The 22,410-nt window shown below is 41.2% G+C and overlaps 1 protein-coding gene across 1 annotated transcript in view; it reads left to right on the forward strand.

Moving 5' to 3' along the window:
* The first annotated feature begins 9,094 nt into the window (after positions 1-9,094).
* LOC126248368 (nipped-B-like protein) overlaps positions 9,095-22,410 on the forward strand; it is a 125,247-nt gene continuing 111,931 nt past the window's right edge. The window contains exons 1-4 of the mRNA XM_049949297.1: positions 9,095-9,204; positions 9,519-9,687; positions 10,125-10,240; positions 13,458-14,969. Of these exons, the coding sequence (XP_049805254.1) occupies positions 9,141-9,204; positions 9,519-9,687; positions 10,125-10,240; positions 13,458-14,969 (1,861 nt within the window). The 5' untranslated portion in view covers positions 9,095-9,140. The remainder of the gene's footprint in view (positions 9,205-9,518; positions 9,688-10,124; positions 10,241-13,457; positions 14,970-22,410) is intronic.

Below are 22,410 nucleotides of genomic sequence, written 5' to 3' on the forward strand. Positions count from 1 at the left end.
GAAACTAAACTATACAAGTAGTATTTAACATCTAGACAAACGAGCTGCAACCACGCAGTTATATTGCCACACATCGCATGCGATTATCAGTGTGTAAGAGAAATTCAAGCCATCAGCGATCGTCACAGAGATCTGTAGACAGATCTCACGACCTGACGACAGATTTCTGCGATCCGACGCTCTTGTCTGGGACCCCTAAGGAAACTAGAAATGTGACGTTCATATGGTGGACGACTGAATGGCCCGTTGTTTCGCTGTAGCGCCACCTTGCTTGATGTACCGAAATTAAATATTCCGGCATCAAGTTAAATTAACTGAAAGCACGTACTTGTACAACCTACCACTGCAACTTTAATAATTATGGAACAAGTGTGAGAACTTACCTTTTCACAATTGCAGTCGTGACAGACCTGTGAGCGATATAATTCCATTACGTGAAGTAGTAACTGTAGTAGCACGGAAAGAAAACTATCCAGTATTTCGTTAATTGGAAGTATTAAAAAAAAAAAAAACTGTACTTTCGCTGTGTAACACAGTTTCACGAGTGGCGGTTAGAATCGCCTTTAGTAACAGCTGAGGGCATATTAGTACACACAAGCTTGCTATCCTTTCGTTATATGGAAATAGAAAACATATGTGGCAAAGTCTGAAGAAACACAAGAAACAAACCCTAAATCTTCGACCCTTTCTTAATCATCATGCAAACCAATAATAAATACTTACTAGTTAGATAACCTCTGGCCATAGATGATGGACAACAGTAGTGCCAACTGAACTTTCACATTTTGTAAATAGTATATTTGAAAACACCCATTCATTGTAAAAACATTACAGACAAACTGACGTGCAATAATTACTCTTACAAGAACTCTTCCCTTATACGTGAACTCATGAGCTACCAAAAAGTAAAATTTTCCCTGCTGTGCTAAATGAAAAACTGCATTTCCACTGAGCTGCTCCCTATTTTCTTCTCTGCAGTAGTCACTGTGAAGATAAAATTCGCATCATGTATACAAAAACAGTGAAACATATCAAGTAAACTAGCACTACCATGGTCCCCTTATCCTCCGTTTGTTTTTTCCTTACAATATGCGGAAGATTCCAAAATATGACATTCGACACTGGGTACTCATGTTCGTATGGGATTCCCATTGTTATGTTGCTGCCTCCTCGCCATCTCAGCTAGAAATATTGGTGTTAGGGGAAAATACATTACAGTGTAATAATGGCTTCAGAAATACGCTACAGGTATCTCTTAAAATTATCACCATTATTTTTTAACCCACTACGCCTCCAACACTTGGAACAGCAACATATAAGGAAATAAAAGTCTGATGAATGTGTAAAGGCGGGGAAATAGATATTTAAATATTTATTCAGATGGCATGTAAATGTCACTATTTAGAAATTAATTCATCCATTCATTTAAGATGAAGCAATGGGAGTCCAGATTTCAATCAGTCGCTTCTCCTAATTTACTTCATTTTCTTACTTATTCTTAGGCGTGTTAAGCGAAACTTTAGTCCACCTCAGACCAGCATGAATGATAGGGAACGAAAACTTTGGGAAAGCAAGAGAGCCGTATTTTCTAGCTGAAGCTTTAGTACAGTCCTATGAAGAATGCTTGAATGATATGATTGGCAGAGTTGTGCTAATGAAATGCAGTGATTGCCTGAATCTGATGCACTGTCTTTGATATGTATCAAGGTTTCATGAATCATCCTTTTCGTCAGAATAACAGAAAATCCGATCACCACTACATGAGGAAGAATATTCCCTCCTCTTCTGCAGATACATAGTATTTTAGAAGGGGGAGAGGGAGTTGCAGACTAACATTAGTGGTTTTTCACTTCAGCATTGATGGCAAACTATACTTTGCTCAATCCCTCTTTTAGTCATTTAATCGAAAGATCGTTAATGTTCCACATATTTTCTGAAGCACAGAAAGTCACATGGCTATTTGTCGCTTTGTGATGATATACTGTGAACACGACTCTGGTGTTCAGAACTGAACCACACAAGAAATTAGAGCATATTTTTATGAATATGACATATTCAATGTCAAAAAGTTACCTCTGCATGCAGTGTGGCATAGTTTCCACGAGATAGAAACTATTGGCAGAGTATCCCATCTCAGAAAATGAGATGAACAAGCTGTGTGTCATTAAGGAGACGATGAATGTGTGGAAGTCTCCATGCAGTCCTCTCGCAGGGAATCAGTTGTCACTGGCCCCAGTGGCCAAGCAGTTCTAGGCACTACAGTCTGGAACCACGCGACCGCTACGGTCTCAGGTTCGAATCCTGCCTCGGGCATGGATGTGTGTGATGTCCTTAGGTTAGTTAGGTTTAAGGAGTTCTAAGTTCTAGGGGACTGATGACCTCAGCAGTTGAGTCCCATAGTGCTCAGAGCCATGTGAGCCAATCAGTTGTCCTCTGCCGGTTCCACATTGGCCATACATGGCTAATGCATGGTTACCTATTCCGTCTCGAGGACCCACCTCAGTGTCGCTGTGGCTGCTTTCCCAGCGCCATACCTTCGGTGTTGGGTGATAATGCCTCAGCAGCAGCTTTAGTTTTACATTTTATCCGTGAGAGTGGGTTTTATACTTCTGTGTATGTTTTAGCGCATATCCTTTGCCCCTGTGTCCTCCACCCTAGTGCTTTAGGCTGGAAGTTTTGATGTGTTGCAGAGTGGATGGCTTTTCCTTTTTATTCTCGTGGTTGGCTAGCCACTGTAATCTGCTTTCTTGTTTTACTCTCTTCTGTTTGTAGCATCACTGTTGTTTTCTTGTCCTCATTTGTTCCTTTTAGTGTTTGTTGCCTTTCTTCATTCTTGTGGTTTTTCCATTCTTTGTGTTTCGTGTTATATGTCTCGTCCATTTTATTCTCACACTTGTGGCATTGTTTTATTAGGAACAAGGGACCGATGACCTTGTAGTTTGGTCCCTTCACCCCTTCCCCCCCCCCCCTCCATCTTTTAAACCAACCAACCAAAATGAGAAGCGTGTGGGTCTACAAATGTCTTTGGTGGTGCTTGATAGACCTAAGTTAGTCTCCAAATGAATCCCAGAAATGATCTGAGCAATTTGGATCCAGAGATCTTGCTAGTCTGTCCATACCATGGACATTTCTGTAGTCTTCACCAATTGCACCTCTGGAAACTTGTTCCAGGGTGTCGGTAACTCATCTCTGTAGATCTAGACATTGAGGGTTTTCCAACTGCCAATGAGCATGTGAAGCTCTATATGAGGACCCCTCATGACACCTTCACACATTAAGACCCCTCCATCACACTGGTCCATTTCTGTCACATCCCTATGATTGTATCTGCTATCAGTTTCCACCTTGATGAGCATGCATCAAGAATCAGCAGAAAATCGTTGTGTGATTGATTCATCTGCCAATAAGACACTCCTCCATTCATGTACATAGAGTGAGGTGATGCACTTGGGAATGATTGTGTTCAGAACCCCACCTAGTTATCCAGATTTAGGTTATCTGTGGTTTTCCTAAATCACCTACTGCAAATATTGGAATGGTGTTTTTCTGGAGGACATGGTCCACCCTTGCTTGTGTTACATATCTAGTGACCATCATTGATGGGACATTCTACCATAAACTTCATTCCTTTTCATTCTTACGTGGTCTAATCCACAATCAATTGGCATATCTATGCATTGCTGTGAGCAGTACATGCATTGTGAGGTGTCTGTGATGCAGACGTAATGCTTTGAGCCACCATTGTGAAGATTTGGTAAAATGAAACTCTTGAGACAACTGCAAGCTCTGTATGCTAACTGAATTTTGTACTTCAGTTTTTGCTATATATTTGTAATGATTACTCCTGTTTGAACTTGGAAGGAGGGTAGAAGGTTAGGGCTCAACATCCCCTTTTTTCCTATTACAAATTTAAAACAATGTAACCACTCCATAAATTGACCAATATCTGGCTTTAGCTGCGCTACAAAATACAACGAAATCTTCATTGCTTGCAGATGTTTTCCATAGCAGTGCACAGATCCCGCAAGAATGGAAGGTAAGGAAGATTAGGATTGTGCGTCCCGTGAATGATGGAGTAGCTACAGGCGGAACACAAATGAGAACTGGACGGGGATGGAGAGTGATATTGGCTGCATCCTTTTCCAAAGATCTAACCCAGCAATTGCCTAACAGGATTGGGAGAAACAACAGAAAACCAAAAACTGAGTGGTGAGATTGCTTGAACCCTGGTCCCCTCGAATGATTATCCAGCATCTCACCATTGCTGTGCATCACTCAATGTATCTGAACTTGTACTGTCCTACAGCAAAAATTTACTTTGTCTCTGACCTGACATCAAAACTTAGAACTGTAATTTTGTGACACATTAATTTTTGATAAGATGGTGTTCCATGTTTGACCAGCTTCTAGATGCCAGAATATTCTACATTTTGCAATAGGGATGAAATGAGGTCTTTCTAGCATTATATTCTACACTTCATCGTGGGCGGCTGTTCACATCCAAAGTGTAAACATTACAGAACTGGAAGTGTCTCATTCAATTACCCTCTTTTATCACGTCTTAACTGCAATTATAATAATTAATAGTGCCTTATGTGTAAGGTGGGCTAAGTGTAATGAGAAAATTGTTAAGTCAGCAGTGTGCAATAGCACTGCAAATGCTAGTGTTGAAGCTCCTATATAGGAAACAAAACTTTCATTTTTGGGGTCAGTAATTTACTGTAATTGCTCACCTGTTCTTATCCCATTTGGACAGAAATATGTTTCAAAGCATGGACCAAGGGAAATGGTAAAATGCCTTAGACACTGTACGGATATTTGGGAGGAATATGGTTCAGATCCATGTCTGTCCATTATGAGAGAGCTCTCCTTGAATGACTTCATGCTGGATTAGTTTCTTGAACAATGCTATGATTAGGTCCCATCACTTCCTTATCAGACTGAGGGAAAGGTCTGTCTCTAATGACTTCATCTCAAATCTTCTTCATTTAATATATTGTAATAAGGATCCACATGGCAGCTATTTTGAGAATGAAGGTGTTTGTCATAGAGGTTAGACTCGGAGTTAAGATTTATTTCTTCTGAATCCATAAAATTTTGTGCTGGTTAAAGATCATAATGAACCCTAAGAGGCAATTATGTTCATGGCCCAAACCAAAGAAGGCATGCTTAAAAAAGAAAAATAGTCTTCTAGTTTAAACAGTATGTGCAGTACCATTCAGAAAGAAAACAGTCATAGACTGTTTGGTCTGTTGCATAAATGTAAAGGAACAACCCAGTTCTTGGCTTTTGCAGGTTGTCACTATCTCACAAATTTTTTCAAGGCAGTATATTTCTTGGTGGTGGTGGTGGTGGTGGTGGTGGTGGTGGTGGTGGTGGTGGTATCATCATCATCTTCTGCTATAATGAAACTTCCACAGGCTGTGTCATAGGATGTATATATTATGTATCCAGCAACACTGCCTGCAGAATCTCCTTGGATGGCAGTTAGTAGAGTTTGGGATGAGTTTCAGAAAAAAGTTGGTATAATTATTCCTTCCAACCACGTCAGAATGAAATATACATCTATATAGACACTACGCAATCCACCATACAGCGCATGGTTGAGGGTACCCTGTGCCACTACTAACAATTTCCTTTCCTGCTCTACTTGCAAATAGAGTGAGGGGAAAACAATGGTCCATATGCCTCTGTATGAGCCCTAATTTCTCAAATCTTGTCTTTGTGGTCCTTATGCACAATGTATGCTGGCAGCAGTAGAATAATACAGCAGTCAGCTTCAAATGCCAGTTCTCTAAATTTTCTCAGAAGTGTTTCTTGAAAAGAATATCGTCTTTCCTCCAGGGATTCCCATTTGAGTTCCCAAAGCATATCTGTAACACTTACCATGTTGTTTAAACCTCCTTGTAACAAATCTAGTAGCCCACCTCTGAATTGCTTTGATGTCTTCCTTCAGTCCGACCTGGTACACTCGAGCAGTACTCAAGAATAGGTTGCACTAGTGTGCTATATGCAGTCTCCTTTACAGGTGACCCATTCTTTCCTAAAATTCTACCAGTAACCCTAAGTTGACCATTCACTTTCGCTACCACAGTTTTCACTTGCTAATTCCATTTCATATCACTTTGCAACGTTACACCCAGATATTTAAACGACTTAACTGTGTCAATCAGGACACCAGTAAAACTATAACTAAACAATACCGGTTTGTTCTTCCTACTCATCCACATTAATTTACATTTATGTGCATTTAGAGCTAGTTGCCATTCATCACACCAAATAGAAATTTGTCTCAGTCTGGAACTATTCTTAAAAATAAATACCTAGTTTCAGAGCTTTCTGTATGCTTACGAACTTTTTGTGAATGAGTGATGGTTTGATCAACAATTTGCCGTATAACTAAAAGAAATTTATAAGATGACTGTACAAAGCTTTAATTCTCCTACAACTGTGCAACTACTGTGGTAATTTTGCAACTTGCTGTTTCTTTTGATTTAAAAATGATGGAAGTATCTTCTGTATTGCATTATGCATAAACACTTCATGTGTTCTCCCTTTATGACACTTTCATCAGACCACATTTCAGGTTTGACACCCTTCCCATCAGTAGATCTTCACGCTGCTATTGAACTCTTGCTGCACTCATCAGTAGAACTAAGTAACTTTGAGGAACACTTGATGTCAGGCTACACATCCAAATATTTTGGTTCCACCACTATAGGTCCTACGACTTTTCTATTGGCTTATTTCTGTTTCTGCCTCTGGCAGTAACTTGTTAATATGAAAACAAATCAAGTTGCAACATGATTCAGAGTTCACATTAAACTAAAAGTCCCTCATAACTGATTAAGTCAGGCATAAAACAATGATGTCCAATAAGGCTGCGCACAGTAAAACACTGTTGTGTTCAAACTAATGTTAGGTTATTTTTGGCACAATGTTTTTTTGTGGGTGTGCTATTGAGAATTTGGCAGTGTTTAATGTAGTAATTCAATGGACTCGTTTACGTGGCAAACTTTTGTGTTGTGGTATCAAAGAGTTTGAGACCCATATTGTGCACTGTCACAAGTGACAATTTTGTGTGGCAAGAGGAGGGACATCTCAAGGTATTGACAGTCTGATAATACAGAACATGTGTTAGCTTACTTGTGGCCACTTTCCAATGATACTGACATTAAACAGTGAATGTTATCCACTGTGGTCTTCACCAATGACTATCACAATTTATTTACACAGTAGCTTATCATCGTACATTCACCAAACACTGGCAGCCCATACAGCTCAGAGGTTTCTGACCACAACACTGACGACAACGATGACGACAACAACAACAACAACAACAACAACGACAATGTATTCATGCATTAAAGTAAAATCAGAACGGCAGTTTTACTTCTGATATTGTTGGAAGTTGAATGCACTTACATCCTGCATATCTGCAAATTAAAACTATATACCTCCTGTATCCATATGTCTCCCCCTAACCATTAATGGTGAGTAATGATGGTATTAAAACAGTGTACTTCCTGTATATTCTTCATTTATTCTTTTTTCAAAGATTGCTGATGTTGTTGTTAGTGACACAGAGCAAAAGAACACTTGAAATACTTCTGAACAGTGTGCTGAAATCTACAGAAAATTAATATTTTGTGCCTTGTGTTGTTATCTGTTACATAGATTGCCATCTAAAACAGTTGTATGTTTTCAGGTCTCTGGGGAAGATCAGATGGAGGTGGGCCATGCAGTCTGTTCTGCTTAAGTGGCCCGATGCTGTCATCCTCAGAAGGAAAGAAAGATAGAATTTTCTCTACATTCCAGACAGAGCAATGGTGACTGCAATCATGAATACCAAAAAGCAGTACTCTATCTTTCAGTCAAGAGTTATTTAGAACTGGAGCAAGTTAGTTGTTTCACTTATGTAAAACATAAATCTAGAGTAATATTAGAGGAAATTATTTACAAATTATTGCATTCTTTGAGTTATCTAGCCATACCAGTGATGTAATTTAGAAAGTCTCTCCTTTTCTGCATGTGCTCTCAGTTTTTATAAATTTCAGCAGCATTTATCAGATTTAATATTCATTTTGAGACATAAGAAATTCTTCATTCTCATTGTAGACAAACATGGTTTTTAAATTTTTGTGTAAGAGTTCTTCACATTCAAAACAGCAGTGCACAATCTGATTAGAGAGCCAACTGTTGAGTTTTTCCAGTATAATGTGAATGACTACGAAATATGTGCGATATTGATCATGACACTAGGACAAAATTAATAGAAGAAATGGAAAACGTTTAATATTATTTCCATGGATTAAGCAATAATGGCTCATAAGAAGTATTCAGCCACATTTGAGAACAGAAGTATTGCATTATCCTTTCCTGGTAACACCCCCCCCCCCCCACCTGCCACTATCTCTCGATAGGGCCTCTCTTCTCCTGCAACTGTTTCCCCATTCCAGCATCTCTCCTGGTACCCCCCCCTCCCCCCACCCCCATTGGGCCTCCTCATGACTGCCTCTCCCAATCCCGGTCCTGGTAGCTGCCACACACCCCACACTGGGGTCTGTCCTGATAGTGTCCCTGCCCCCAACACTCCCTGTAACAGCCCCCCTCCCCCACATCCCTTCTTGTGACCTCTTCTGGTAACCCCTTCCCTCTACTCTTTCAGGGGGCCTCTCCTAGTCTGTGGCCCCTTCTCCCTGCTTCTGAGTGTCTTTCCTTTCAGTGAAAAACACACACACACACACACACACACACACACACACACACACACACACACACACACACACGAGAGAGAGAGAGAGAGAGAGAGAGAGAGAGAGAGAGAGAGAGAGAGAGAGAGAGAGTTGTCATCTGATCTCTTCAGGTGCTCTGTTTTCCTTGTCAGCCAGCCTATTTCTTCTGGCCTACGTCTCGCAGTGTTTTTGTGTTTGTCGGTCTCCTCCATCTGACTTCCTTTCTCCATTTTGCAATTCTTGATGCTCATGGGGAGGAAGTTAATGGCTGGAGAATAAAATATTATTGCTAAAATTAAAATTTTTCTGCATTGTTCACTCTTTATCATGATTGCAAATGATTGTGTGTGGTGTTTCAGGTATAATGCCTCAACATGTGGGTGAAGTAGTACGTTCTTGTTCAAGATGAATGGTGACATACCAAGTGTCCCGATAACCACACTGGCAGGCATCGCAAGTCTCACTGACTGTTAGTATTGAACCAAGTTATCTTTATAATTTTAAATAGATGTTGTGTTACTACAGTAGGAAGGTTTGTATCAGAGAGAGAGAGAGAGAGAGAGAGAGAGAGAGAGAGAGAGAGAGAGAGAATGGACTCAGCATTTTATAGAGCTGAGAGTCAGTTTTTACAGTAACTTTTTTCCCTTATTGTTTGTATTAAGGTATTAAATTTTGTTTTGTTTTATTTACAATATTTATCTTTGATTTCCATTGTTAATTTTTTCTCACTGTGGATGAAATTAGCACAGGTACAATGTCAGCAAATTTTAAAATTTATTGCAGTGTTGCCAGAGATGCCTCTACCATCACCCCTTCCACAGACTTTGAGCAACAAATCATTGCTGTTCCATCCACGTGTGGCAGAGGAAGCGCAAATACTCCTGAGTGTTAGAGACGAGGCTCTAGTACCACAACTGATCCAGTCATTGTCTCAGACTTCATCAGATCACATGTTTGTAATCATTTCTGTACTATTGCATGCATTTTTTGATTTATTGTAGTTATTGTGTGTGTGTGGTTTTTTTTTCTCCCCAGATAAGCCAGTAACATTTCATTGCCAATATTGCCTGAAGTTGAAGCTATTAATTTACGTTCAGCAAAAACTCCTAGTGTGACAAATTAAGTTCTGTTATAATGTATGTGATGTAAAAACTGATTGGAAGCATTTAATCTTCTGATGTGTATCTTACAGTTGGAAGTTGTTTCAGTGTGATAGCTAATATTGATTCAACGTATTCTTGATTGACCTTGCAGTCATAGGTTATTTTTTAAGTATAAATTAGTAAACACTTGTTGAAATCTCCGAGAGTTTAGTTTTAGTTACTTGAAATTATTTATATTAAGAATAATGTGCATATTTTGTCTAAAATTAATAATTTTATTGTACAGAGAGCTGAAAGACCATTATGCATGTTCAGAAACTCCACTTGACCAGCAACAAAATATTCCAGAGCTGCTGAGAGCAATTCTTCAGAGGAATCCGAATGTTTTCAAGGGACCACGTGGTTAGTATATGACGACAGTTTATCATCCCTCTTGGCCATCTCCCTACACGTGATGATAGAGAATGCACTTCCATTATCTCTGAACTAGAGCTGGCACAGTGCTTATTACATATAATCTCCGATTCTTTTCATTAACTCAAACTTGCACGCCATCTCTAACGACCTCATGTCAACAGGATTTTGAACTGTAATCTTGACATCTTCCTTCTTTCCTTCTCCTCACAACTGGTACATCTCTCTAATCCTAGGGCTTGAGTAACCATGCCCTTTTTTTGTCTCCAAAAAGGAATGTTTGGGCCTGAAAGCAAGGTGGAGTATTTTCTTCTTTAAGTGTGTTGTATTAGGAATTATGCCTCTTGTAGATAAGTACTGGCCAGCCTTGCTATCTCTCTCTAATTTTAACAGTCATTGTGGTTACTGCTGTAGACTTCCAGTTTTAAAGATTTTTTTTTATACTTGTAAAATAAGATTGTTGTTTTGCCAGGCTCTGTCAGTTCATCACTATGTGAAGAAATCAAACCGTTAAAATGGAAACCTATCCTTATTAGTTAAAAATGGTGCAGGTCAGTGACAGGCAAAACATACATAGCTGAAACTTATTGGCCATCTAAAACTGTGTGCTGGACCATGACTCAAACATTGGATGTCTGCCTTTTGTGGGCAAGTGCTGTACCAACTGAGCTACCAAAGCATAACTGATGACCTGTACGGACAGCTATACATCCACCAGTACCTCATCTCCTACCTTTCAGACTGAGCTGTTGGCAGAATTAAAGCTGTGAGGATGGATTGTGAGTTGTGCTTGGGCAGCTCAGTTGGTAGAGCACTTGTGTGCAAAAGGCAAAGGTCCAGGGTTCGAGTCCTGGTCCAGCGCACAGTTTTAATCTGCCAAGAAGTTTCATATGAGGGCACATTCCACTGCAAGGTGAAATATTGATTATGTACGGGGTGATTATAATTAAAGTTAAACTTTCAAACCGCTGTAGAAATAACACCACTGGTCAGAATGACATCAAATTGCAAAGGAATATTATCGGAGAAGGGGGAAACGTATGGCAGAAGAAAAATAAATAGGTACAAAATGTAGCAATTTAATAGAGGTCAACTACAAATGACAAATGAATCATACAACAATGCTTAAGGTGTACATTTGATGTTAAACAAACTGTACTACTCGGTATGCATGGGTGTATGGGTGTGATACTGCTGGTTACTTAAGCCCATCCACCATGACAAGGTCATATTATACTGGATGGGAAAAATCGGTTTTTAATTTTCCTGATCCGCATAAAAAACATCACTCAAAATCAAATTGGATTATTAATTTCCATGTGACTGGTGCAAAACATTTTTAGTATGCTGTCCATGGTTTTCTGCAACAAGTTGAAATGGAGAAACAGCACATTCCACAACTGATCGAAGTGTTTCCGGGGTCATGTTCAGAATTTGTTCCACAATGCATGCCATCAATGCAGCTAAGTTTGCTATCAGAACACTGAACACATCATCTTCCAGATAGCCCCACAGCCAGAACTCACACAGATTAAGATCAAGTGATTGGGATGACAACGCGAAAAGGGAAATGGTGGCTGATAATTCTAGCATTTCCGAAGTGACACTACAGCAGCTGCTTAACTGCATTTGCAATGTATGGAGGTGTACCATCGTGCATAAAAATGATCCCATCCACAGATCCATGCTGTTGGAGAACCGGAATGAAACTGTTGTGGTAAAGACACTCGTAGCGCTTACCAGCGATGGTACAGGTAACAGGACCGGAAGCACTTGTATCTTTGAAAAAAATATGGCCCTGTGATAAATGATGTCGTAAACCTGCACTACACAGTAACCTTTTCAGGATGAAGTCGTCGTGGTTGATTTGCATGTGGATTTTCAGTTGCCCGTATTTGACAATTCTGTGTATTGACATATACTGTCAGGTGGACGTCTGCTTTGTCTGTCCACAAAATCCTCCATGGCCAATCATTGTCCACTTCCATGTGAACAAGAAATTCTAAAGCATAGTTCTCTCTTGCTGGCAGGTCAACATGAAGCTGCTCGTACACATGGGTAATTTTGAATGGATAGCAAAGAAGGATGTTTTGTAGGATTTTATGCGCCATGGTCACGGGTATGTCCAGTGTTTGGGCAATTCTTTGTGCACTACACGTTTGCACACCACCCCTTGTCTCCTCCTGCATTGTTGTGGCCACTGATTCCACTGACATCGAGTTGATTAGTTTTCTCCCTCTACCAGGTTGCACACCAAAAGAACCCGTATTTTTGAATTTCCAAATCATTTTCTCGAGACCCTAAGCAATCATTGGACCAGCACCTTGTTTCAAACCCTTCAGTGTCCAGAACTTCTGCAGGGTGACATGTGCACCGTCGTCATTCTTGTAATACAGCTTTACAAGCAGAGCACGATCTTGCATCGCGACTGTCATGGCAGACGCGGAAGGAAGAAAAGATGTGTACCTGGCGTGTTTGTACCAACTTCAATGGGTCGTGTGCATGACAGGTGTTTCCAGTTACGTCTTCTGACATATACAGCACCATCTATTGATTATTTTTTACACTATTTTTTTTCTTCTGCCATACATTTTCCCCCTTTTCTGATAATATTATGTTGCAATTTGATGTCATTCTGACCAGTGGTGTTATTTCTACAGCATTTTGAAAGTTTAACTTTAATTATAATCACCCTGTATAATTGACTTCCTGATATTTTTATATACATATGGCACCCATCAGATACCTGCCAATCCGTTGAGCATATGCTTGTCTATGGTCAATTATCTTGAGACTTGGTCAAAAATGGTTTTGTTACAGAGAGAGTATAAAGTGTTTGGCTTGTAGTTTACTGGCTCATCATTTGAATTATGTTTTTGGGTTTAATATTTCTACAGCTAGCACACATTTTACTTACAAAACATGTTAGGCTGACAAGAGAATCGATAAGTTCCAATTGTTGGTAGTTCACTTCAGTTGTTAGTGCCATTTTTTTAAAAAAAATCTGTGTAGTTGTTCTGTGGCATGTTTTGCAAGTTTCGTTAAAGCAATTCACATCTGAAGCTTCTTTCAGGTTACGTTTGTGTATTTTCCGTATCACCACGTATCCAAATTTTAGACCACTGTGAATTAGTTGTTCTAATTTCATATTGATCCATTACAACAAATCATTTGACATTTAAGAGAGAAACTTTTCCTCTTTCAGCTAACTCCCCAAGACAGCCTCATTGGTCAGCATACAACTCGAGCTACACTCAAGTTGGACAGCTGAATCAACTAGGCCAGGTGGGCCAAGTGGGTCAAGTTGGCCAGGTGGGCCAAGTGAGTCAAGTTGGCCAGGTGGGTCAAGTTGGCCAGGTGAGCCAGGTAGTGCAAGTTAATCAAGGAGTCTCACTCAGTCAGGTAGGCCCAGTAGGACATGTTGGACAACTGGGCCATGTACCAACAGCTTCAGTGAGTCATGTACCAGTAGCACATGTTGTGCCTGTTGGTCATATTGGGCATGTCGGGTCAGTTGGTCAAGTAGGGCCAGTGGGACAGGTAGGGTCTGTTGGTCAGGTAGGATCCATCAGTCAGGTAGGATCCATCAGTCAGGTGGGTTCTGTGGGACAGGTAGGGTCTGTTGGATCTGTAGCACAGGTGGGAGCTGTAGGGCAGGTAGGATCTCTTGGACAAGTTGGATCTGTGAGTCAGGTTGGACCTCTGGGGCAGGTCGGGTCTTTGGGACAGGTTGGACCTGTTAGTCAGGTTGGTACAATAACCCAGATGAGCTCAGTGGGGCATATGAGTCAAGCCAGCCATTCAGGTTCTGTACAGCACGTAGGCCCAGTCGGTCATGTAGGCCAAATGGGCTCAGTGGTACAAGTGGGACATATGGGACAAGTTGGGCCAGTCGGTGGGCAGGTTGGTCCAGTAGGTCACATGGGAACTATTGGTCCTGCGACTCATGTGGGATCGGTTGGCCAGTCGTCATCTCAACTCGGCCCTTCTGTTCAGCTCGGTCCCTCTGGAATGGGCCAAGTGAGCAGAGTGTCACCGTCCCCGTCGACATCAAACTACGGGCAGGCATCGGCATCCCCAGCACCGTCCTATGTGACACGACATGTGGCACAGACGAATGCTGCACTTTCCGCTGCACGTCTCAATGTCCCATCAGACGGACGCCTCAATGTCCCACCTGATGGACAAACTCGTCTAATGGCACCCGCACCACCGCAGAGGCCTTCAGTCATCACCGAGCAACCCCGAGTGGTTGCTCACAATGGTGGTGATGCTTGTGCATTTTACAGTAGTGGTAGACAGCAGACTGTGGTACATAGTGGAGGTGGAAGTGAAGTGATTAATCGTGAGTGTGATGTTCGAAACATCAGAGATGATAGGAAACAGGAATTTTCTATGAATGCAAGTAGTAGTGGAGTGACCACAAGGCATATGAAGAACAGTAGTAATGCTAATGTCAGTGGAAATGTCAATGTCAATTGTGCTACAGGTGGCATTTCAAACACGGGAACAAATGTCGCTGCAAATGCAAATGTGAATACAAGTAAAAGTGGAAGTGGTAATGTCGGTATCCGTGCCATTGCGAGTACCAGCACAAGTTCAGCTGTGACCACAAGCATCGGGACTAATGCAGCACTACCTCAAGCACTTTCGAGACGGATGCCAGATAGTGCACCTATGTCAAGTATACCAAGAACGCAGTCTACAAATCTCTCAGGTAAGTCCAACAAAACACTAGGATTACATTCTCCCAGATATATTTATTTGTTTTGTGGGTAGAGTAGTAGTGTAGTACAGTAATTTATTCTTCCGAGAATCATTTTTTACAGTGATATAGGATTTGTCAATGTAATAAAAAAAATAAAACCATGTATGTCATAGAAAAATCAGTATAGTATGCAGGAAATCAGCTTTGAGTGCAAATGCAGAAGTCCTGCATTTCCTCCTCAAGCAAGATTTTAATGAAGTTAATTTACTGTTGTCTTCCTTCGACCTGTTACAAAGTGTTGCTTGTGTATGTGTGTTGAGTGGATGAATGTGATGAGTGCTTTTACAATATTGGGCTGTGTCTGTATTGTTATGAATGAATAGAAGATGTGGGGTGTAACCCAGTACTGACAAATATTTGGTACTCCTTTACAGTGGGTACTCCTTTACTAATAGCATTAAGGGGATTGCCGAACTTAAGATCATCATCTGACTGATGGTTCACCACTGGCAGTGTTACGTGCCCTCACTTAGCGAGACACTGTGGAGAGGTTGGAGTTTAACGAGGATATTAGCGGAAGCTTTTTTATTTTTTTTAATAATTTTTTTTATTATCAGGAACTGTTCACTATCCCCTTTTGTACCTTCCCTTTGCCAGACAAGTAATTACAGTTGTAATTTCTTTCACCACCAGGATTCAAACCAGCCACCTCAAAGTTGAGCCCCCACTGCATGGGGTTGTATTAGTAATTTGAACTATGGAGGTGAGAAAGTGATATACACAGATATATACTACATTAACAAAGGAAGTGTAGCACCCAGAGGGGACTTGGGAAACAAAACGAAACTTCACAGGTTGAGAGGGTATGTGATTTTACTTCAGCAGTTTCAAAATTGAGTCAAATTTACAAAGAATTTGGCAGTATGAGCCTACTTATCAGTATGACATTGCACTCCCTCTGACCTCGAGGCAAGTATGGATTTGGTTAGGAAGTGTGTCGTAAAGCTGTTGTATCCTCTCCTGAGACAAGCTGAACCACAATTATTGTAACTGTATGAACATGGTATCTGTTCTTTTAGACATGCCTGAAAGAATAGATACCATTGGTGATCTTGCAGTTCTTGAAGAATGAAATTACAATAAAATCCAGACCATTAGCTGCTTACTGGTGTTGATAAATATCAATGGGGACAGTTGAAAAAAGTGTGCCTTGACCGGGCCTCAAACCGGGATCTCCTGCTTACTTGGCAGACACACTATCCAACTGAGCCATCGACAGCACAGAGGATAGTGCGACTGCAGGGACTCTTCTTGGGCACGCCCACTGTGGGACCCACATTTCCAACTTACTGTCCACAAACTATATTTGTAGTGTCCTTGCCCACTATACTTCTTACTCGCGGCATTCAATCTACTGATTCCCGTAAGAGTGTGAGCAATATGCGTGCATCCACACTGAAGAAGATCACAGGCTGGTAAGCCTTTACCTATATGAAGATGGCATCTGTTCTTTTGGACATGCCCGAAGAACAGATACGCTATGTGATCAAAAGTATCTGGACACCCCAAAAATGTACTTTTTTCATATTAGGTGCATTGCGCTGCCACCTACTGCCAGGTACTCCATATCAGCGAACTCAGTAGTCATTAGACATCGTGAGAATGCAGAATGGGATGCTCTGCAGAACTCACGGACTTCGAAAGTGGTCAGGTGATGGGTGTCCCTTCTGTCATACGTCTGTACGCGAGATTTCTACACTCCTAAACATCACTAGGTCCACTGCTTCTGGTGTGTTAGTGAAGTGGAAATGTGAAGGGACATGTACAGCACAAAAGTGTGCAGGCTGACCTCGTCTGTTGACTGACGGAGACCGCCAACATTTGGAGAGTGTTGTAATGTGTAATAGGCAGACATCTATCCAGACCATTACACAGGAATTCTAAACTGTATCAGGATCCACTGCAAGTACTATGACAGTCAGGTGGGGGGTGAGAATACTTGGATTTCATAGTCGTGTTGCTGTTCATAATCCACTTGTTACCCTGGTAAATGCCAAACGACGCCTCGCTTGGTGTAAGGAGTGTTAACATTGGACAATTGAACAGCAGAAAAATGTTGTGTGGAGTGACAGATCATGGTACACAAGGGTGTGGGTATGGTGAATGCCTGGTGAATGACATCTGCCAGCATGTGTAGTGCCAACAGTAAAATTCTGAGGTGGTGGTGTTATGGTGTGGTTGTGTCTTTCATGGAGGGGGCTTGCACCCTTTGTTGTTTTGCGTGGCGCTATTACAGCACAGACCTACATTGATGTTTTAAGCACCTTCTTGCTTCCCAGTGTTGAAGAGCAATTCGGGGATGGCGATCGCTTCTTTCAACACGATCGAGCACCTGTTCATAATGCACAGCCTATGGCAGATTGGTTACACGACAATAACGTCCCTGTAATGGACTGGCCTGTACAGAGTCCTGACCTAAATCCTATAGAACACCTATGGGATGTTTTGCAATGCCGAGTTCGTGCCAGGTCTCACCGGCTGACATTGATACCTCTCCTCAGTGCAGCACTCCGTGAAGAATGGCTTGCCATTATCCAAGAAACCTTCCAGCACCTAACTGAACGCATGCCTGCGAGAGTGGAAGCTGTCATCAAGGCTAAGGTTGAGTGAACACCATTTTAATTGCAGGATTACTGATGGAGGGTGCCATGAACTTGTAAGTCATTTTTGGCCATGTGTCCGGATACTTTTGATCACATAGTGTAACCTCTTCGTGTAGATACGGCTTACTGGCCAATGATCTTCTTCAGTGCGGATGCACTCATATTGCTCACACTCTTGCGGGAATCGGTAGATTGACTGCTGCGAGTAATGAGTAATTGGGCAGGGGCACTACAAATGTAGTGTGTGGACAGTAAGTTAAAAATGTGGGTCTCACGGGGAGTATGTCAGAGATACGTCCCTGCTGTCCCACTATCCTCTGTGTCCTTGATGGCTCAGTTAGATAGAGCATCTGCCATGTAAGCAGGAGATCCCGGTTTGAGTCTCGGTCGAGGCACACATTTTCAACTGTCCCCGTTGATATTTATCAACGCCTGTAAGCAGCTAATGATGATCGTTGTAATTTCATTGTTGTGACTGGTCCTTGATATCCTCAATAGTGGCACTGGGACAGAACTGATGTCTGAGCTGGTCCTCGCATGTTCAATTGGAGACCAGTTTTGGGATCTTGCTGGCCATGGTTGTATCTCAACATCACACAGACATTTCACAGGGACAGATGCTGTGTGTGCATGAACATTGCTCTGTTAAGAAATACCACCATGATAATGTTGCACGAGAGATGACACACGAGGATGCAGGATTTCTGTGACATACCGCTGTTCAGTGAGAATCCCCTCAGTCACTACCATCCGTCATGTGAAGTAACACCTGATGGTTCCCCACACTGTAATGTCAGGAGTAACACCACTGTGCCTCTCCAAAATGTTGGAAGAATGTGACTTCTCCCCAGGTTGCTGCCATACTCACCAGTGACATTGATCTGGGGTAGTGCAGAATTGCAGTTTATTGTTGATCACAATGTGATGACATTTGTCAGATGTCCGTGCTTCCACGCCATGACATCATTCTAAATGCAGCTGTTTGTTGTTGTGTTAATGGCAGCCTATGTGTGGGATGGTAGTTCCATACTTCAGCTGCTGCCAGTCTCTTACCAATAGTGCAGAATGACAGAATGTTGCAGTGAATCTAATAACTGTACTCAGATGGCACATGGAGATACGAAGGAGACACGATGTGCTTAGCGCACGATATGGCAATCCTCCCATTTGAAGGTCAGACGTGGACGACTGAAACCTTGCCAAACAGTATATCTGTCCTCAGACACCAGACCAATGTCACAGTCTAATGGCCTGTAAATGTACATATAGTATGAGTTGACCAGGCAGCCAAATGAGACCTCATTCAAAATCTGTGGGTTGCAGATAACACTGTCTCACATGAGTGGATGGCATCTCTGTAGTGTCCTTCAGTCATCACTCAGCATCTGATGCTGATCATGCCCCTTATACCCCCTACCAGGTGGGGTAACAGCACTAAACGCTAACAACACTAATGCACTCTGATGGCTGTTCTACCTGTTAGAGAGAGTTGCAACTCTAATTGTTTACATACCTGCCAACAGTGTGATTTACTATTTTTGTCAGACAGTATATAAATACAGACATATGTGTTCATCAAAAACAGGACAGTCAGTCAACTGTGGTCTTGCTGGAGAAACCACTATGATATATGTGTGAAATGAATGCGATGGATGACCAATGGAGCCAAAATTACCACATAGGACATTGTAGCCAGTATTGCAATTTGTGGCCACTGGAACCTCGTGGAATTGTCAGGTCATCTCTTTGCCGAATTTTTTAAACTAATGTGATGGAAGAAGTGCATCATTCTATGATACCAGGAAGTACACCAGAAACAGTTCACCTTACAAGTGACATTCTAATCTTGGGAAAACAAACATATTTTCCAGGGGTCATGGTTTAACTGCTGTTCACATCATGGTTTTTCTAGTTTCTATAAGAAATTAACTGTTCATTGGACCCAGTATTTGGTTTTTGAAACATCTACTAATTCAGATGTAAACTTTGAAGTATTTGTTTCACCTAAACCCATAAGGAGAATCACAGTGGTCTGGAGCAGTTCATGACAGTATTTTAAACTTATTTCAGTTGTTTTAGGTTAATTGAAACTCGATTCTAGCTGTTTACCTGTGTACTTCCATGTTGTGCTATGTAAAGGAGCAGAGTTGACTCTCAGTACATCTCACGTACATATTGTGGAGGAGGAAGGAGATTAAAGTTGACTTCCTCCACTGCAAAATTCATCTTTCTGAAAAGGATAAAATGAGGTCTGGACATTGTAAGGGTGGCATGAACTGCTGAAGATTTTAATGTTAAAAATTCCCTGATTGTAGTTTTAACTTGTTTTTATAATGGATACATGTTTTAGCAGTATTTACTACCTCCCACTGAAAATTTTACGTTAACCCTGGAGATATTTGGATGTGGGTACATGTATTTTCAGATACTGTTGTTGTTGTTGTGGTCTTCAGTCCTGAGACTGGTTTGATGCAGCTCTCCATGCTACTCTATCCTGTGCAAGCTTCTTCATCTCCCAGTACGTACTGCGACCTACATCCTTCTGAACCTGCTTAGTGTATTCATCTCTTGGTCTCCCTCTACGATTTTTACCCTCCACGCTGCCCTCCAATACTAAATTGGTGATCCCTTGATGCCTCAACACATGTCCTACCAACCGATCCCTTCTTCTAGTCAAGTTGTGCCACAAACTTCTCTTCTCCCCAATCCTGTTCAATACTTCCTCATTAGTTATGTGATCTCACCATCTAATCTTCAGCATTCTTCTGTAGCACCACATTTCAAAAGCTTCTATTCTCTTCTTGTCCAAACTATCTATCATCCATGTTTCACTTCCATACATGGCTACGCTCCATACAAATACTTTCAGAAACGACTTCCTGACACTTAAATCTATACTCGATGTTAACAAATTTCTCTTCTTCAGAAACACTTTTCTTGCCACTGCCAGTCTACATTTTATATCCTCTCTACTTCGACCATCATCAGTTATTTTGCTCCCCAAATAGCAAAATTCCTTTACTACTTTAAGTGTCTCATTTCCTAATCTAATTCCCTCAGCATCACCCAATTTAATTTGACTACATTCCATTATCCTTGTTTTGCTTTTGTTGATTTTCATCTTATATCCTCCTTTCAAGACACTGTCCATTCCGTTCAACTGCTCTTCCAAGTCCTTTGCTGTCTCTGACAGAATTACAATGTCATCGGCGAACCTCAAAGTTTTTACTTCTTCTCCATGAATTTTAATACCTACTCCAAATTTTTCTTTTGTTTCCTTTACTGCTTGCTCAATATACAGATTGAATAAAATCGGGGAGAGGCTACACCCTGTCTCACTCCCTTCCTAACCACTGCTTCCCTTTCATGTCCCTCGACTCTTATAACTGCCATCTGGTTTCTGTACAAATTGTAAATAGCCTTTCGCTCCCTGTATTTTACCCCTGCCACCTTTAGAATTTGAAAGAGCGTATTCCAGTCAACATTGGTAAAAGCTTTCTCTAAGTCTACAAATGCTAGAAACGTAGGTTTGCCTTTCCTTACTCTAGTTTCTAAGATAAGTCGTAGGGTCAGTATTGCCTCACGTGTTCCAACATTTCTACGGAATCCAAACTGATCTTCCCCGAGGTCGGCTTCTACTAGTTTTTCCATTCGTCTGTAATGAATCCGCATCAGTATTTTGCAGCCGTGACTTATTTAACTGATAGTTCGGTAATTTTCACATTTGTCAACACCTTCTTTCTTTGGGATTGGAATTATTATATTCTTCTTGAAGTCTGAGGGTATTTCGCTTGTTTCATACATCTTGCTCACCAGATGGTAGAGTTTTGTCATGACTGGCTCTCCCAAGGCCATCAGTAGTTCTAATGGAATGTTGTCTACTCCCGGGGCCCTGTTTCGACTCAGGTCTTTCAGTGCTCTGTCAAACTCTTCATGCAGTATTATATCTCCCATTTCATCTACATCCTCTTCCATTTCCATAATATTGTCCTCAAGTACATCACCCTTGTATAGACCCTCTATATACTCCTTCCACCTTTCTGCTTTCCCTTCTTTGCTTAGAACTGGGTTTCCATCTGAGCTTTTGATGTTCATACAAGTGTTTGTTTTGTCTCTGAAGGTCTCTTTAATTTTCCTGTAGGCTGTATCTATCTTACCCCTAGTGAGATAAGCCTCTACATCCTTACATTTGTCCTCTAGCCATGCCTGCTGAGCCATTTTGCACTTCCTGTCGATCTCATTTATGAGACGTTTGTATTCCTTTTTGCCTGCTTCATTTACTGCATTTTTATATTTTCTCCTTTCATCAATTAAATTCAATATTTCTTTTGTTACCCAAGGATTTCTACTAGCCCTCGTCTTTTTACCTACTTGATCCTCTGATGCCTTCACTACTTCATCCCTCAGAGCTACCCATTCGTCTTCTACTGTATTTCTTTCCCCCATTCCTGTCAATTGTTCCCTTATGCTGTCCCTGAAACTCTGTACAACCTCTGGTTTAGTCAGTTTATCCAGGTCCCACCTCCTTAAATTCCCACCTTTTTGCAATTTCTTCAGTTTTAATCTACAGTTCATAACCAATAGATTGTGGTCAGAGTCCACATCAGCCCCTGGAAATGTCTTACAATTTAAAGCCTGGTTCCTAAATCTGTGTCTTACCATTATGTAATCTATCTGATACCTTTTAGTATCTCCAGGGTTCTTCCATGTATACAACCTTCTTTTATGATTCTTGAACCAAGTGTTAGCTATGATTAAGTTGTGCTCTGTGCAAAATTCTACCAGGC

The sequence above is a fragment of the Schistocerca nitens genome, chromosome 3, assembly GCF_023898315.1.
Source record: "Schistocerca nitens isolate TAMUIC-IGC-003100 chromosome 3, iqSchNite1.1, whole genome shotgun sequence".
Taxonomy (NCBI): Eukaryota; Metazoa; Arthropoda; class Insecta; order Orthoptera; family Acrididae; genus Schistocerca; species Schistocerca nitens.